Source organism: Onychostoma macrolepis, chromosome 17 (assembly GCF_012432095.1).
Source record: "Onychostoma macrolepis isolate SWU-2019 chromosome 17, ASM1243209v1, whole genome shotgun sequence".
NCBI classification, from domain to species: domain Eukaryota; kingdom Metazoa; phylum Chordata; class Actinopteri; order Cypriniformes; family Cyprinidae; genus Onychostoma; species Onychostoma macrolepis.
This window is the reverse complement of record NC_081171.1, coordinates 12,904,529-12,919,322: the sequence shown is the minus strand read 5'-3', so window position 1 is coordinate 12,919,322 and position 14,794 is coordinate 12,904,529. Positions and strand designations below refer to the sequence as shown.

Here is a 14,794-nt window from a genome sequence, read left to right as displayed (position 1 = left end):
ATTTTATGACACAGTAATTAATCATACTTAACATACATTACTTATTTAAGCCTACTACACCCAAACCCATACAGAGTACAGACACATTTTAGCATTTAATAATATTGTGAAATAATTTATGGGATTTCTACTTGATTTTATGTTTTTTTCGTTGTTTTATCTTGTCTTTCTACATCTGTGGTTGAAAGTGTCTCTTTGGTACCAATGTTACGTCACTGAAAGATTCAATTTTAGTAGATTGAATTTAGTAGATTGAGTAGATTTTTAATTTCCTAATGTATTCAGAGCATAGAATAGATATGGATTTCCATGACCTGTCTAGACTTAGAAATAACACTTAAAATTCTGTTAAATCCGGTATAATAACCATTTATTTAATTTATTTGACCAAGTATTTACCATAATTTAATTTACCAAGATATTTTTTACTATTTGTCAGGTCAAGAATAACCAGTGGCTACAAATGCAGGGACAGAGAAAGCAGATCCACAGGGAAAGCTACTATTTGGCCAACATTCCCAGTGTTGTCGGTGTAAACATTAGCGATCATCAGCCTGCGAGTAAGGTCTCATCGAAATGAGTCACTTTTCAGTTGCGCAAAAGGAGAAGCGACGCCGAGCAACCAACCCAAAACACAAACATGGCCAAACAAGTGGTAACAACGATATGTTTTGTTCTTTTTCATTGCATTATAAGTTACTGGGCGTTTATGTCCTCTTGTAGCATCCATTCATCCACAAAAATCATCATACCAACGATCGCCAGGTATTTTGGCACCAAAGGTCGCTATGAAGAGGTCAACACGTACTTAATGGACGATATTTTGGCCACAAACAACTCCCTCGTGACGCTGCCGCCTTCGAAATGCAGCGAAATTCATTTGACAGCTATAATCCGGCACGGAACGAGGTACCCGACCATTAAAAACATTCAGAAGATGCGCGAATTTTATGATCTCGTCGTGGGTGATGCGACCGGTAACTTGAACTGTTTGTCAGAGATAAAGTCGCAGTGGAAGATGTGGTACACGGATGATATGGACGGGCGACTGGTGGACAAGGGCCGTAAGGATCACAGGCACCTGGCGCAGAGACTCATCAAATGGTTCCCTTCTTTGCTGACCGAGGAAAACGTGCGTCACGGACGCGTGAAACTGATCACCAGCTCCAAGCACAGGTGTGTGAACAGCACCATCGCTTTCAGAGAGGGACTAATGAAAGCACTCAGCATAGAAGGTAATGCATGAGGACCCAGCCCTGTAGTTACCGCAAGAACTGAATCATCTGCATGCCTTACTGTTAAAATCATTGTTTTCCATCATGAACATGTGCTTAATTTAGCTTTAGTCTGTAATCTAGGGTCTGCCTACAAGATATGGCTCACTTGTTTCCTCTCAACAGCAGCGAGATTCGTTGGAGAGAAAATGGAGACTTGCACTTTTCATTTCTGCATTTAAAGTCATACGGATGTCAAAATGTTGATTATCGTCATGTTTTATGCCATCATTTTTTATGTTTTAAATGTATATGTTTCTTTCAGCTGAGTTGGAACTTGCTGTGAACGACGCTTTGATGCGTTTCTTTGACCAGTGCGAACGGTTTGTGAAAGAAGTGGAGAACAACAAGAGCGCCTTGGAGGAAGTGAAACACTTCAATGAAGGCCCTGAGATGAAAAGAGTAATGGAGAAAATGGCTGACAGGCTGCAGGTCCCTTACGCCAGCATCACTGATGGTCAGTGATGGCATAATACGATCATGACCCTATTACACAAGTCACAAATGCTGAAATAAAGCAGTGTCCAAAATGTTACTGCATAGTTTAGAAGATTGATAATGATTTTTAAATATGATATGTTTGTTTTGTTTTGTTTTATGGGAAGAGCTGGGGCCCGTTTCAATAAGGAGGTTCAACCAACGCTGAATTGTGGTAGTTTATTCAACTCTGAGTAGGTTGCACCACGGCTATGAAAAGTCATGAGTCAGTGGAGCTCGAAAATTACGATTCACCATGGCAACAGCTCCTGCCAAAAAGACGTTCACGTACTTCCGAGTCAATGCATAACTTTGATTCTTAATAACTGTCAATAAGTTAATAACTGTTATAATATCAGAGGTGAAAACTGTAAATTATTGAACTAATATTCATTTTAATGGTATCCCATGGCCAAAAAAAAAAAAGGAAGGAAGGAAAAAGACAGAAAAAAGAAACAAGAACGTGACAGCAGCTAAAAATGAAGTATAAAAAAACAATTCAATCAAGGTAAAGCTTTAAGCATGAAAGGTTCATGGTTGTAGGCTAAATGACTTTACAAACATTTGACATTAAATATCATTCAGTGTCTATTTCAATGCGCTGCAGCTTTTTCCACATAGTCTAACACTCTTTTCACATAATTAAATGATCTCTAATCTCCAACCTGTTACATTTCTTAATTAGAGTAATAAAATTAACTACTGACTTGTCGACAGCAAGAAGGCAGAGGCTCCCAAAAAGAGGGGAGAACCTGCACCAGCATAACTGACAGATGAAGATAGTGGGGGTAGTCGTGGCCTAATGGTTAGGGAGTCGGGCTTGTAGAAATTGAAGGTGGGGATTGTGAATGAACAGCACTCTTTCCACTTCGACACCTCTGGCTACGTGTGTGTGTGTGTGTGTGTGTGTGTGTGTGTGTGTGTATGTGTGTGTGCACATTTGTTCACTGCTCACTGCTGTGTGTGTGTGTGCACTTGGATGGGTTAAATGCAGAGCACCAATTTCGAGTATGACAATACGTCACAATTTAACTTAACTTAAGATGGTCAAATATTGGAAGAATTCTAAAATCCAAAAGTAAAAAGAGTAACTTTTGCTATAAACTTGGAAATAAAAGATGACCTCAAAAATTGTGAATAATTTGTGTTTGTGGTTATGTGGTTACGGCGTCTCGTAGCTACTCCTCCTCTGCATTCCATTCCATACAGTAATTATTTTCATTTTCAGAGGGTGCAATGGTGGAAATATGCTTGTCATCAATGCATCCAACCACGCTGGAAATCTTGAAGGAAATTCTGATTATTGGGTTACTTCCAGACGTCACAGAAAGATGTTATCAAGTGAATGTCATTTACCAGATTAGCTTCATTTAAACCAATTTTTACACCACTGACCTACAGTCCTGTGAAACCCCTCTTTGACGGATTTGTGCCCAAAAAAAATTCTCAGAATGAGTGTGAGAGGGATGCACACTTTCCTTAAAATCTGCATACAGCGGACTTATAATGTGATCTGCATCTCCGGTGTTTTAAAGTGCATTTTTCTTTTTTTGCAAATTGTTTCTCAATGGGGTAAGAAATGAAAAATATTCTTGTTTCAGTTTGCATTAAGATTATTTTTCTTACCCTATGGCGGACAATTTTACTTGTTTTACGTAAAATGCACTTAAAAAGAAAATCCCCCAGGAAACTAGACTAAATATCTTTAGAATTTTTAGATAATAAGACAAAAATACTCAGTAAGAAAAGCAATTTTGCAGCGTGAATGAATGAATAAGGTATTTAAACTTCGCTAATACTATAAAAAGGGGGAGGAGACCGAAAGAAACTCCGGGTTTACCGAAGAGAACCTGCCCCTGACCAGGTTAGGTTGGTAACTGACTCTGAGTATAAGTTACCTCTCTTTCAGAAACGGGCTTGACTTACCCTGCTTTCTTGGGTTTGACAAACCTCTCATTTTGAAACTGAAAACCCAGAGTTTCCTTCATTTCAGGGTTAACATACTCTGAGTTTTCACTTAACCTCCTTTCTGAAATGGGCCCCTGTTTGAATCAAGGCCAATTTCATAATATATGTGGCAAATTCAGTTCACTCTAAATGTTGTGCTCTTGCAACCACAACTACAAAGTTTTGCACATCAGTGTATTATTACACACACTTCCTTCTCGATTTCATGTCAGACTGATGTGCAAAATAAACGTTTAACCTAAAGACAGAAACATAATTTGACAAACATTGTTTGACTTTTCAAATATTTATCTGCAGTGAGCGTGCATGTAAAAGCATCATGCAAATTAGATTAGAAATCATTGAGATTATTTAAAATTTCTATTAAAAAAAACTAAAAATGAAAATGGTTGGAACTTTTGAAAATTAAGAGATTCCAAGTCGATAACTCAAATTGGTTGGCAGGGCTGGGCTTCCAAATTTGAAAATTTTACATATGAATTGCAACCACAGCATTAATGTCCCATATGTTACATGAAAATCTGCATGCAAAATTTGAATTTTCAGCACATTTATTTGAACATTTTTAAAGAATTTTGAATTTCTGTTTGAGCCATTGAAATATGTATGTTAATTAGGTTAAAATACTTTGTCCATTTATTTATTTATTTTTACTTTGAATTCAAAAATGGTGGGGCGGTATCCATACCATTTCAGTTTATTTTGGTGGAATAGATTTGAAGCACTCGAGTTTCCATATGAAACACTGTAGAAGAATTCGATAAGTGACAATATGCTGTAGCTTTTTCTCTGGAGAACAGAATTAAGATGGGAACAGTTGGGAATGAGAACCACAAAAGCAAGAACACCATTCCACAGTTGATGAAGCAGGATTTACTTAGAGAGTTTAGAGGTCAGGGCTGCTCACTTGATTTGCTGCAGTCAGCAGTTGTATATCAAAGCACAAACAGAGAGTGAGAGAGGGAAAGAATTTTGTATTGTAGCTACTGCAGTTAGTATGACCATTAGATGGCAGTGTTGTGTTTTTTGGCCCCAACAGCAGAAAGAAAGTGCTAAAATATCAGATTGCCATGTACACCAACACATGCTTTTATCAATTATCCAGATTTTACAAAGAAGTAACATATAGAAATCTACAATTTACAGTCTAATTTGGTCTACTGTCTGATGGGTTAGCAAATGACACATTGTCTTAATATTTATTCTGCTTCACAGATTCAGTGGAAGCAGGTTTCTTCCTGTGTGCATACGAGTTTGCTATCCAGGAGCTGAACTCACCCTGGTGCCAGTTGTTTGACGAGGTGGATGCACAGGTACTGGAACAGAGCAGTTTTTCTGTTTGCCTGTTTCCTCTTCCTGGGAGGTTTTATTTAAGAAACAGGTAATTTTATATATGTGACCCTGGACCACAAAACCAGTCTTAAGTCGCTGGGGTATATTTGTAGCAATAGCCAAAAATACATTGTATGGGTTAAAATGACTGATTTTTCTTTTATGCCAAAAATTATTAGGATATTAAGTAAAGACCATGTTCCATGAAGATATTTTGTAAATTTCCTACCATAAATATATCAAAACTTAACTTTTGATTAGTAAAATGCATTGCTAAGGACTTCATTTGGACAGCTTTAAAGGTGATTTTCTCAATATTTTGATATTTTGCACCCTCAGATTTTCAAATATTTGTATCTCGGCTAAATATCGTCCTATCCTAACAAAAAAATACATCAATGGAAAGCTTATTATCACTGAAATAAAAAAAAAAAATGTTTATACAGAAATGAATACTTTTATCTAGCAAGAATGCATGAATTGTTCAAAAGACTTTTACATGTATAGTATATTTTTAAAAATCCTATTTCAAATTAATGCTTTTGAACTTTCTCACAGTTTGCAACAAAAATCTTATGCAGCAGAATGGTTTTCAATATTGATGATAATAATAAGAAAAGTTTCTTATGCATCAAATCATCGTATGTGACCCTGGACCACAAAACTAGTCATAAGGGCCAATTTTTTTAAATTGAGATTTATACATAATCTGAAATAAGCTTTCCATTGATGTATGGTTTGTCAGGATAGGACAATATTTGGCTGAGATGCAACTATTTGAAAATCTTGAATCTGAGGGTGCAAAATGCATATTACTAATCAAAAATTAATTTGTGATATATTTCTGGTAGGAAATTTACAAAATATCTTCATGGAACATGATTTTTACTTAATATCCTAATAATTTTTGGCATAAAAGAAAAATTGATAATTTTGACCCATACAATGTATTGTTGGCTATTGCTACGAATATACCCGTGCTACTTACGACTAGTTTTGTAGTCCAGGGTCACATATTAGAATAATTTAAGGATCATTTGACACTGAAGACTGGAGTAATGGCTGCTGTCATCACTGGATTAAAATACATTTTCACAATATGTTACAATACAAAACAGCTCATTTAAATTGTAATCATATTTCATATTATTACTGTTTACTTTAGAGGTCATTTTTTTGAGCAAACAAATCATCCCTAGTAAGCATAAGAGACTACACTCAAAAATATTTTATAAACCTTACTAATCCCTTTAAACTTTTTTGGTAGTGTATCTTTTAAGATAAAACTTTTATTTGCAGGCCAGCGGAGATTTATAATTCACAGTGTTAGTCTAATGATAACAAATACATCTGAATGTTATTGCACACTGGTGAGATGTGAGATGTACCTGTAAGTGTTTGAAGGCGTGTCTGTGTTGTGTCTCTTAAGGTAATGGAGTATGCTGGTGACCTGAAGCAGTACTGGAAGCGGAGCCACGGGCATGATATCAACAGCAAGTCAAGCTGCATTCTCTTCCATGATCTTTTCTATCGTCTTGACCGAGTTGTATCCCAGATCAAGTAAGATCCCTGAGCAGTCTCTCTTATCTTTATAAAATGCATATAAGGAAAATGTTATACAATTTCCATTTTATTGCAAATCTATCTACATTTATTTGCCATTGTGCTGTTGTTTCTTCAGCTAAAACCTTTTATTTTTGTATCATTATGGGCTTGAAATGGGATCCAAGATGGCGCCGTGTGTGTTGGCTGGCCGTCGTTCCGTTCTGTCTATTTTAATGTCTTTTGTTTTATTTGTATGTTTTATCAACCCTAATTACTCTCTCTGGACTTATGACTGCAATACTTTGCTTCACATTCGTGTAGTGATGGACGATCTCTCTCGTAGTGGAAAGTGTTGTTTTTACCCGCGATTCATGCCTTCTATGCCAGTGGAACCCTGGCTCGGCCTAGAGTGTGGGCACCGGCGATCACGGCGGATTCGGAGCAATCGCCGTCGGAAGCGGGGCAGACGGGCGGGTTTCGCTGTGAAAGCTAGAGCATCATGGATGTCGGAGAGTCGCCTGCTGTCTTCGGGAGACTGTTCGAATGAGAGACTCTCCTGCTTGCGTTCAGTTTGTCCGGACTTTTGTATACCATCTCCGCGGGCTGTGACTCAGCGACACAAAGTTTAGAGAGGAGTAAATACTAACAATTTGCGTTATATGGAGTCGGCTGTGGTCTCGGTTGGAGCGTCATCGTCTACGCGGGAGTCTGAAAGTATAGTAAATATGGCTCTGGTTAACGCAAGATCACTCTTAAACAAAACGTTTATTTTAAATGACTTTTTTACACAACATGATTTGGATTTTTTGTTTATTTCTGAAACATGGCTTAATGTTGGCGAGACACGCCCTGATTGAGCTTTCTCCATATGACTGTACATTTTTTAGCACCCCTAGAACTACTGGCCGGGGTGGCGGGCTTGCATGTGTTTTTAAGAAGGGATTTAAATGCCGTCTTTTGTCAGAGATGAACTATCAGAGCTTTGAGGCTCAAGTGATGATGTATGACTGGAAATCTGTAATGTGTGTTGGTCTACAGACCACCAAAATATAATAAGGATTTCATTCAGCAGTTCTCTGAATTTTTATCACATATTGTGCCAAGTTGTGATTACGTTCTAATTCTTGGGGACTTCAATATTCATGTGTGTTGTCCAAATAAGCCAATGGTTTCTGAGTTTTTACAGCTGGTGGACTCTTTTAATTTTACACAATTTATTTCAAATCCAACCCCTGAGCAAGGCCATATCTTGGACTTGGTCTTATCTCTGGGTCTTCCTATTTCTAATGTTGATGTCTTAAACTGTGGTCTGTCTGATCACATGCCCGTAATTTTTAATGTTACTATGCCATGCAAACCAGTGTTGCCACAGTTAGGTGTGCTTTGTTCTCGTCTTATTACGTCATCCACGGCGGTAGAATTTTCTGAGGTATATAACTCCTCATCATTTGTGAATGTGTTTGAGTCTCCCTCTCCTTCTGTGGGCCCAGACGAGCTGCTGATATTGTTCAATTCTGTTTGCTCTGATATCTTAGATGTAGTGGCCCCATATAAGGTTAGGAAACCTAAACCTAAACTTAATCCTACTCCATGGCTTAATAACAATACTTGTTTTCTGAGGCAGGAATGCAGAAAGGCTGAACGGAAATGGAGAAAGGATAAGCTGCAGGTTTCACTACAATTTATGAGGCAGTGTTTTTCAGATTACCAGGCTGCTGTGAGAACTGCAAGGCAAAATGATTTCTCGAAGGTCATTGCACAGAATTACAATGCCCCTGCAGCCCTTTTTTCAATAATTAATAGACTTCTCAATCCGATTGGATGTTCTACTTTGACCCCCTCTTTGGAGGTATGTGAAATGTTTCGGACATTTTTTGTGGAAAAAATAGAAAAGATTAGATTTTGTCTGCCTACATTCTCAGCTGAGTCTGTGATGCTACCGGTGTGTGTAAGGAGTTTGGAGCTCTTTGAGCAGGTGTCTCTGGCGCGAGTTAGGGATATTATTGTGCGTTTGAAGCCTACATCTGGTAGTTGTGATGTGGTCCCTTTACGTCTTCTTAAGGAGATGGTTGATGTTGTTGGGCCGAGTATCACGTCTATTGTCAATAGTAGTCTTCATAATGGAGTTGTTCCTGCTGGCCTTAAACAGGCGGTTATTCAGCCTCTTCTTAAAAAACCTAATTTAGACCCTCTAGATTTGAAGAATTATCGGCCCATCTCAAAACTCCCATGCCTAGCAAAGATTTTAGAGAAGGTGGTTTATTCCCAGTTAATGTCATTTTTAAGTAGGAATGAGATATTAGACAAATTTCAGTCCGGTTTTAGAGTAGGTCACAGCACTGAGTCTGCACTTTTAAGGGTTGTTAATGACCTTCGCATAATCAGAGATGCAGGTAATGTGGCAGCTTTGATTTTGTTGGACTTAAGTGCAGCTTTTGACACAATAGACCATGTTATTCTTATAAAGCGGTTATCCCATTTAGTTGGAATTCGTGAGACGGTTTTAGAGTGGTTTAAGTCTTTGTCACATAGATCATCCTCTGTAAAGTATGGTAACTTTGTTTCAACGACAGTGCCTGTTATTTGTGGTGTTCCCCAGGGTTCTGTTATTGGCCCTATTTTATTTTCATTGTATATGTTGCCCCTGGGCTCAATTTTTAAAAAATACGGCATGTCGTACCATTTGTATGCGGATGATACACAGATCTATTTACCTATGACAATGGGAGAGAAAAATGGCTCGAATTTGCTTTTTGCATGTTTAGAGGAGGTTAAGAGCTGGTTGTCTCAAAATCTGCTTCAGTTGAACCAGAGCAAAACTGAGATTATGTTTTTTGGCTCTGTCAGAGGTTGTTCAGATATGTCCACATATTTGGGTTCATGGTCTGATTATTGCCATGACCAAATAAGGAACTTAGGTGTGGTGTTTGACCCAGAGCTGAAATTTGACAAGCAGATAAATGCTGTAGTAAAGAGTTGTTTTTTCCAGATTAGGTCTATTGCTCGATTAAAGCCTATTCTGTCAAGAAAAGAAAAGGTTATCAATGCCTTTGTGTTGTCTCGTCTGGACTATTGCAATGTATTGTATGTGGAGTCCTGCCAGACCACTATTTCACGTTTGCAATTAGTTCAGAATGCATGTGAGAAATTGTTATACATGTTTTTCAAGATTTCTTGATAAATAGAAAGTTCAAAAAAATAACATTTGTTTGAAATGGGAATCATTCCAACCCCAGTTTTTTGAATGGTAGTGTATAACATCAGACACATTCTTTGGTTATTTGTTATTGGACATTGTGTGATCGAATAAGTGTTTGAGATGAGAAGAAAGAAAAAATACAACTAATACAACCAGAGAAAGCTAAGACGAAAATATTTGCTATCATTATCTGTCACTCTAATTTCAGGGATTACTCAAGGTTATCGAAGGGCATTGACTTTGGTTACCTGCTCATTGATTGATCCACTCCTGTTTGCTACTGAACGTTAAACCTTGCAGCAAACATTGTTGACAATCCCAAATGCTATGTGTGAACGTAGCCAAAACGTGGTTAGTTTGTCTAACCAGTAATATCTCTATTTGAGAGCAGTCGAGCATGCATAACAACTATTTTTCTTACTGACTAGCGTCATACCACAAATACAGCCTCATACCCACTACCCACTTCACACACAGAGCCCCAGCATGCCACATTACACAGGATACACAGGATCTGAACCGGAACTAGAGTGATATAATTCTCTTGTGTAATAATCAGCAATCCTTCTATTCATCATTCCCTTGGGTCTGTTAATCATCCTTTTCTGTGTTTGAATGTACTGAAAGTTAAGCAAACTTGGGTGTGGGGCAGATGTGTGTCATGAAACTAGATGGTTGAGGGTATCCACAAATAAGTATACGTGTCCTTATATTTACATGTAAATATTTGGCCAATCATTGGGAGTCAAACCTGTGTTCTTTGTCATTGCTAGCGCCATTCTCTTCTGTTTAAAGCTGCAGTCCGTAACTTTTTTTGGTTAAAAATGATCCGAAATCAATATTTGAGCAAGTACATAACCAGCCAGTGTTCAAAAGTATCGCCTTACTTTAGCCCGATTCACAATGGTTAGCTTATAATAATGTTTTCAAATTTGAGTGGTACGGTTAGGTTTCCACGGGAACTTCAAGCATGGCACTGCATCATTACGTCACGTCTGTAAACATAAAGAAGTTGTCCCGGCTACTAGGCTATCGCATGTGAGGATCCTGCAGGAGGCGGATCGTTTATAGCCTTTTCTCACAGCAGCTAAAATAATTAAATGTACCATTTTGATGGCGGATTGTAATCCAGAAAGAATTATGTGTTTATGAAACACATGTGAATAAAATTAAATTATATTCCAGTTTTAAATGTGCTTCTGATTACAGATAGCCTGGGATTACACAAAATTTTTATTTTAAAGAAAACCAGTTCGAAGGGAGCATGGTTTGCTTTTTGGGTTAAAAGAATTTAATTCGAATGGTATAACAATTAGATATCAGACTGTGCAGAAATTGAAATCTACACACTATACTCATAGTCACACAATGCTGATGTTGTTATCATTAATAATTTGATAAAGTATAACAATATTAATACTTTGCACCGTTTGATGTGATATGAGCTAACTGATCTTTAGATTAAATCACCATCGGTAGCGCGATTTATTGTAATGCTTTTTTCCTCAGTTGGTCAGAACAAGCGTGGCAGACTTGTTCACACTTGTTCAGATGACAATATACGGTGAAAATTCTTATTTGGGTCATATATTCCAAGACATAGGCTAGAATCTGTGATTGCAAAGTACAATAATCATCCACACCGGTGCGGTGACTGACAGCTACACATTCACCTTAAAACATTAGATTCATCCACACTGAAGCCGTGCCAAATCACAACCCACGCAAGCGAGATAATTCTGCAAGCAGCTTGCAATTCCAGATTTTCAAACCGAGATGGCGACAAAGAGGCAAAACATACGGACTGCAGCTTTAAGAAAAATCATTTACTCATTTACTTTATAAATGTAATTTTATTTGCTGAGATACTTTCGCCATAATTCTGAATGTAGCTGAAGAGCAGCTTGAACATTGCGGTTACATTTCTTTGTTTGTGTTTGACGGTGAAAAGATGGCCATACAGGTTTTGAACAGCATGACAGTAAGTAAATGATGGATATTCAAATGAAGTAATTTAGTCAACTATTCTTCTAGCCATTTCCAGAAATCCAACCATACCGGTTTTGCATTAATTTCTTGATAATTATATGACTTTTTTTTTTTTTTTTTTTTTTTTACTTCTTCCTTTCCTTTTCAAATCTTAAAGTAACTAATAGCATCAGACAAGAAGCAAATAAGACAATTATAATCCATTAGTTGGTCAAATACTGTAGACTGATTTGATATGGACGTCCCTGACATATCTAAATTCTTGGCTATGAAATTTGGACTGGTGCTGTCTAGTATTTTTGATTATGGTCAGTCATTTTAAGATGAAAAACAAAGTGGTTGCAAGTGGTTTAGTTGTTACCATGTATGTAAAATTAGCATCTATCATTGTCCAGGGTATCGGTTATTTAAAAACTCACTGTTTGAAGTCAGAATGATGTTGTTGCAGTATTAGATCAAGTGAGTATATTCTACAACTGTTCATTTTTGAGACATCCTATCTGTGATAACTTAGCAAGCTTTTAGCCTAGATATCTCTCTGTTGAAACATTTGATTTACAGATGGTTTTGTAAAAAGAAAACTTTAAAACAGTCATATGTTATATTTTGTTGGACACATTAAAAATGATGCTCAATTGTTAAGTAATTTTTAAACACTCAGAATTCTCAAAGTACATCAAGGTGTGATGCACTGAGTGTGTTTATGCAGCTTTTTTGGGCAGAGGAATGGACATAAACACAAAAAGAATGTTGTCTAAAAGTAAAACTACATTTACTTTAGCTTAATGTTTTTTAAAATAGGTCAAACATGTCTGTCTAGCGTATATTTAAAACTTCCTGAAACTCTTCATAATACTACTTTGTACTGGCATCACCTCTAACAAATCTACCTCCCTCTGCTAGTGTTGACTTGGTCAACATGTTTGCAGTGAAAGTTTTTGATTATTTAGCATTCATCAGCTTTTAATTGGCTCTGCCAAATGTTTATGAGGTGATAACTTTGCCTTACCCATTCAGAAAACACTGCACAGGCCCATTTATGATCAGTGTGTTTTATGAATGATTGCACAGCAGGTAGTGTGTATTGCTGGTTCTCCTCTGCATTATGTTCAGTTTTACTCCCCGTTCACATTCCCTTTGAGTTTGTTTCATTGTTCCCAGTATAAGGACATTGATGTGAATATACGTGTATATATTTTTTTCTTTTCAAAGATTACCTTTGTTCATGTTCAAAGGTTAAGGATCACTCCTCCACAATCAGTGGTTGCAAACAGTAGGGAGGGAGAAGTCCACAGTGACGTAGACTTACCTAGGCACTCTAGAAAAATCCAAACAGTGATTTGTAATTCAAGTCTTCTGGGCTTTGTAATGAAAGGCCAAGTGCAATGTGAGATAACACTGAATCAAACTTCAAGAACATGCATTCAGAACTATTTATTTTTCAGAGTGATTTTTGCTGAATTGTATTGAATCCAAGTACAGTACATTTTTTTTAAGCCTAATACAGGGGTTCAAGGTGTTCTCTCTTTTCTCTATTTAATCCTGTATTATAGTTTGTCCTCTCTCTCTTTCTCTCAGCTCGGATGGCATTGTGTCGGAGGCTGTGACAGTGCAGGTCGGCCATGCTGAGACACTGTTACCCCTCCTCACCCTGCTGGATCTGTTCAAGGATGACATCCCTCTCAGCTCAACTAACTTTGCAACCCAGCACAACAGAATATTTCGAAGTGGGAAGATTGTGCCGTACGCTGCCAACCTGCTGGTAGTGCTGTATAAATGCCCGGAGGGGATTAGAATGGGTGTGCGACTCAATGAGAAATCTTTGACCTTGCCTGGACTCACCGACCCTGTCCCAATGTATGAGGATGTGAAGAAACGCTACCGTGCTCTGCTAGAGGGTTGCGACCAAGAGACTGTGTGTACAATTAACAAATCATGAACATAAAAGTGCAACACATCACAAAGGCCAGCAGACTGACATTTTCATAGAAGCAACAACCAGCAAAAAGAAAACAATGGTTTTTTGTTTGTTTTTTTTTAAGTAGGTTATACAACATTTCACTGTTGATAAGACAGTAAATGAAAGAAAAAGATTTTATATATTCATTTTATGTAAATGTATCCAAATTTAAACCCACAGTATTACTTGAATGTTATGGACCATTAAGAGCTAAAATTCCAAAAATTCCAGCTCTGACCAACCATCAAATCAAATAACCACATTTGACATTTCACATGCAAAATACTTAGTGTCATTTAGAAAAGGTCTTTATTTTAATTTTATTTTTTTTATTATAAAAAAAATTGCTGCTGTATTTTTAAGCAATGAACCAGCAATTGTACTTTGTTTACGTGATTGAATTGTATATTGCTGGTTTTGGTTGAGAGTACTGAGGCCTCTGTTGCTTGCTTATACAGTATTTCTGTTAATGTTTTAGTCACATGTATATCTTCTATTCAGACCAAAGATTATTTTATATACCCAATATATAATATAATATAATATCTAATTTTATTTTATTCGAAGACCACACATTTATTATATATATATATATATATATATATATATATATATATATATATAATTTTTTTTTTTTTTTAATTCAGCAGATTGAATTTCCATGCAATTCTGTTCTCACGAAATGAATGAAGGTTAAAAAATGTAGGCTACCATATACATTTTACTTTAAACATCACAGCACACATTGGATATATGAACATTAATAAATTAATTAATACATTAATAAAATCAAGTCATGAAAATGTCTGTAGTGTATATGCTTTTTGTAATTATGCTCAGTTCTCAAATATCTAGAATTACTCTGTGAATGTCAAAAATTACATTCATTTTTATCCGTTAATCAGGAAGAGCTGGAAATAAAAAACTCAAAGGACAAAAGGTATGGAAACCTTGAAATGATTTTATATGTTGCATGATTTGTCAGTTTGTTATACAAGTACAATAGACTGGACCTCGGGAGCAAACTTGTGTCCAAGTTGAAAGTTTCTT

The 14,794-nt window shown here is 36.8% G+C and overlaps 1 protein-coding gene across 2 annotated transcripts; it reads left to right on the top strand.

Annotated features, from left to right (window-relative positions):
• Positions 1-501: 501 nt before the first annotated feature.
• minpp1a (multiple inositol-polyphosphate phosphatase 1a) lies at positions 502-14,329 on the top strand. 2 transcript variants are annotated; one of them, XM_058748746.1, is made up of 6 exons: positions 772-909; positions 999-1,235; positions 1,540-1,731; positions 4,935-5,032; positions 6,481-6,611; positions 13,363-14,328. In XM_058748746.1, exons 2-6 carry the CDS (start codon positions 1,019-1,021, stop codon positions 13,721-13,723), a joined length of 999 nt encoding a protein of 332 aa, XP_058604729.1. In that variant the 5' UTR covers positions 772-909; positions 999-1,018; the 3' UTR covers positions 13,724-14,328. The 2 variants fall into 2 exon arrangements, with proteins under 2 accessions (XP_058604728.1, XP_058604729.1); XM_058748745.1 differs by having other exon boundaries at positions 502-1,235; positions 13,363-14,329.
• Positions 14,330-14,794: the final 465 nt, after the last annotated feature.